This window comes from Sphaeroforma arctica (genome assembly GCF_001186125.1).
Source record: "Sphaeroforma arctica JP610 unplaced genomic scaffold supercont1.3450, whole genome shotgun sequence".
NCBI lineage: Eukaryota > Ichthyosporea > Ichthyophonida > Sphaeroforma > Sphaeroforma arctica.
Genome location: NW_014037108.1, coordinates 1 through 3,445, shown reverse-complemented (window position 1 = coordinate 3,445; position 3,445 = coordinate 1). Strand labels below are relative to the sequence as shown.

At 42.8% G+C, this 3,445-nt stretch overlaps 1 protein-coding gene across 1 annotated transcript; it reads left to right on the top strand.

Annotated features, from left to right (window-relative positions):
* Nucleotides 1-1,987: 1,987 nt before the first annotated feature.
* On the top strand, nt 1,988-2,287 carry SARC_13574 (hypothetical protein; the record flags this gene model as incomplete). Its single annotated transcript, XM_014292295.1, has 1 exon — nt 1,988-2,287. A coding segment is annotated over one exon (300 nt), but the record flags the coding sequence as incomplete, so codon positions are not given.
* Nucleotides 2,288-3,445: the final 1,158 nt, after the last annotated feature.

Here is a 3,445-nt window from a genome sequence, read left to right as displayed (position 1 = left end):
ACCCTTTAACAAGGACGAACCTGATCACCATCGTGGCATAATTCGCTTTAGTTCCACTGTCATACTTGTAGTAGCTGGTCCTGGATGCTCTACCTAAAACATTACATGGTTAGAGAAGGTACAACGCATACACAACGTTGTATATCCTTGCTTGCGAGAGACACGTAATGCGGCCTTATTAAAAAGACAAAATAGATGGAATACTACCCAAAAGATAGCAGAGTATCAGGTTGGAGACAGAGTTAACATCCGTCAACATATTCCGATGCAACTGTATTAACATCTAAAAGGATAGGACCATATACAATCTCTGTAGCCGACACTAAAAGTGGAACCTATGAGATTAATAACCCCGACGGTTCTAGTGCTTTAAATATAGACACTTGTCGAATTCCGACTACTGAGATTATTCTCGCAAGAAGATATGATTCTACTGCACCTTTTGACCGCTCCCAATTCAAAGATATTATATGGAGAACGGATAAAGGTAGACATACATAATATCGTACACGCTTTATAGACGGTACAATCGCTGAGTTAACTTCAGACGCTTTTGACAATCAGGACTATTTAAAGGCCTTTAACAGAAAATGGCGTAAACGCCTACATAAGTCACAGGCTGAAAAAGATAGCATGTTTCCATAATCTGAAGGCACGGAAGTTAAACATACCCGCCTACAGCATTTATCCCGAGCTTTAATGCTCATCCTTCATTTGTTCCAAAAACATTGAAGCGTAAGAAACGTCCAGTCGACCACCACGGACCTACTGGACCTAAATTCAAAACTCACAAGGTAACCGAGAACGCTTAACTTCTCCGCCCGAGAAACATTAACTATACGTTATGCTACATAAGGTTTTCGACCCGTTTTCCTTTCTCGCTCTTTGACTCATAATCAGCTCAAGTGAGCAACTTGCTTCTCCTGGGTCTCAAAGCTGGGTGGAGGCTGTGTAAAAGCCGGGCCTCCACATTAGAATCTTGTAATATAAACGTACTCTTGATAGTACGTAAAACGTACACTTAAAAGTACGTAAACTTAAGTTTTCCTTAAATAGTTTTTAACGGTTCTTATTAATTAAATACCTTTTCCATTTTATATATCAGATATTTGGACAGGGCCATCAAAAGGCCCCAGTAAAATACCAAATATAAGATTTGGTCCAGTTCTATTAATAGAACTATATTAACCTTCCAAATCTATTTATATCTGAATACTTCGGTAGCGAGATGGCTCAACCGAACATAGGTTTCTAAGGACTATTAGCGTTGCTTAGTTTATCCTCCGTTCAGCCAACCAGATGTGCCAGTCTGATCAAGGCTAAGTCGGCAATTCTTGATAAGTGGCAAATTATTGGTTAAGACAATAACTAAGGACATCAAGAGTATTTTTCCTTTTTTTTCTTCTTTTTTCTAAAGATAGGATTTTATGAGTCTCTCGGATTCGCCCCAACGAAACATACCATAGTTTCTAACAGAGCGACAACGAACCACTGAATAAAACCCCTTCGGCGACAACAGTACTGAGAGGATTATATACAGGCAATGCCTCAGTCTCACAATCCTTCAGAGCATTGCTGTTTTCACGAGGCATACCTAACTTTACTAAAGACTCATTTCATTTATTTACTTTGAATTTAATTATACTTATACTCAACCTAAGCGTTTAATTACTCTATGGCGTTAATATCGCCTTGATAGACCGAAACTTATAGCAGTAACTACTGTCAGCCAGGTGTGGTCAGAATACTATAGTACGTAGTTTGTTTGATTATTTTAGGTCTATTATAAGTTTTACAGTTTATCAGAATAATCTGATAAACTGGGTTTTAGGGTTTTACTGTTTTTACAGCACATGACTGATGACTCGTTTTGAGAGTCATCAATCTTAGGATTACTGTTTACAATTATTAAAAAATGAACAACGTCCCCCTCCCTGAGGAGGGAGAACGTTGAGATATAGCTACTCGACGTGTACTTACTACACAGGTTGTAGCAATTGTCAAGGAACGAGAAGAAGTGGAGGAAGCCAATTTGACTGCGGAAGAAGGTAAGGAAACAGCTATTCCTAATTTACCTGCAGCAGATGTTCAAGCGCGCTTATGTGTGGCAGCGGTGTTGTTGGCTTATGGGTTTAATGAGGAGCACAAGAACTACCAGGAAATGTTAGCCACTTTTCAGAGCAATGCTGAGTCATATGAGGGGTCAGTGTACGCGTTGATCACCAGATGTGGTCCTTCGGAGTTTGTGAAGGCAGGGATGTCTTGTATACTGGAAGAAGAAGACAAGGTGTCACTGTGAGATGAGCGACTCATCGAGGCAGCAGCACAATTGGAGTTCAGGATCCAGATGTGATTGATAGTACCCCTGTGAGCCGCAAGGAAATCTTTCGTGTGGTGTATCAAATGGGTGGCATTTCGAAAGCGGCTGAAGTTTTGCGTGGTATGGTAGACCAGAAGCAAGATCGCAAGGATTTGCCAGTAGTAGGAGCTCTACCGGCAGAAGGCAATCAAGTGGCAGCAGTCAGAGGCTTGGGGCTATGATATGGTGGTTGTCATGAGTGCAAGTCATTAGACCACAAGAAGTATCAGTACCCCGTGTGGAAAGCTAAAAGAGCCACAAGACGAAAGGAAGGCAGATAGGCAACGGGACGTAATCGTGGAAGAGGACGACCCTTGTCGGGGCAGCCGACAGGGCAGGCCCACTTTCCTCCAATGCAGAATGTTGGCCCGGTAGGGGGAGTTTGGACCTATGTTCCCAATCATACTCCGGGAGCACCTCCAACGGGTAGTGCTCCAGTTGGAATTCCAGGAGCTCCTCCGGTAGGATCATTTTTGTCTGCTCCAGCATCGACAAATGTGCCTAACCAAGGTACCACCTTTCCCTCGAGCAATTTTGTGCCTGCTGCTACCAAATCGCATGCAGCTGAGCCTGTAGGAATGCCCGTATTTCATGCATGGAATTCAGTTGTGGATAATAGTGTAGGTTCGGGTTTGACTGGCCCTAAAGGTTACTGACGTGGTGCGGTAGTGGAAGGAGCGATTAACAATCACAGAAGTAAAATATATCTGGACACTGGGGCAGTGCCAACATTAATTTCAAGTGTGTTTGTGAAGGACCTTAAACTACCAATACAGAATTATACCGGTGTGTGGCCCGTTTCCAGGCATTGGATCACTAGGTATTCTTACCCCTTCGGGACAGGTGAAAGTACATGTACAAATAGACACATGGTGTAAAACTGTGCTGGCCACTCTAGATGAGTGCTTGATAGTGCCATTCTTGCCCTATGAATGTGCCGTGCTTGTAGGAATTGACACTTTACGTTCCTTGCAAAGGAACCTTATGTGGAAAGGAAGTACACTTACGGTAGTACCACCTACGGAACTCTCTTATGTCTTGCGTCAACACACGGCCAGCACACCTCATGTGATGGGCATGATGCAA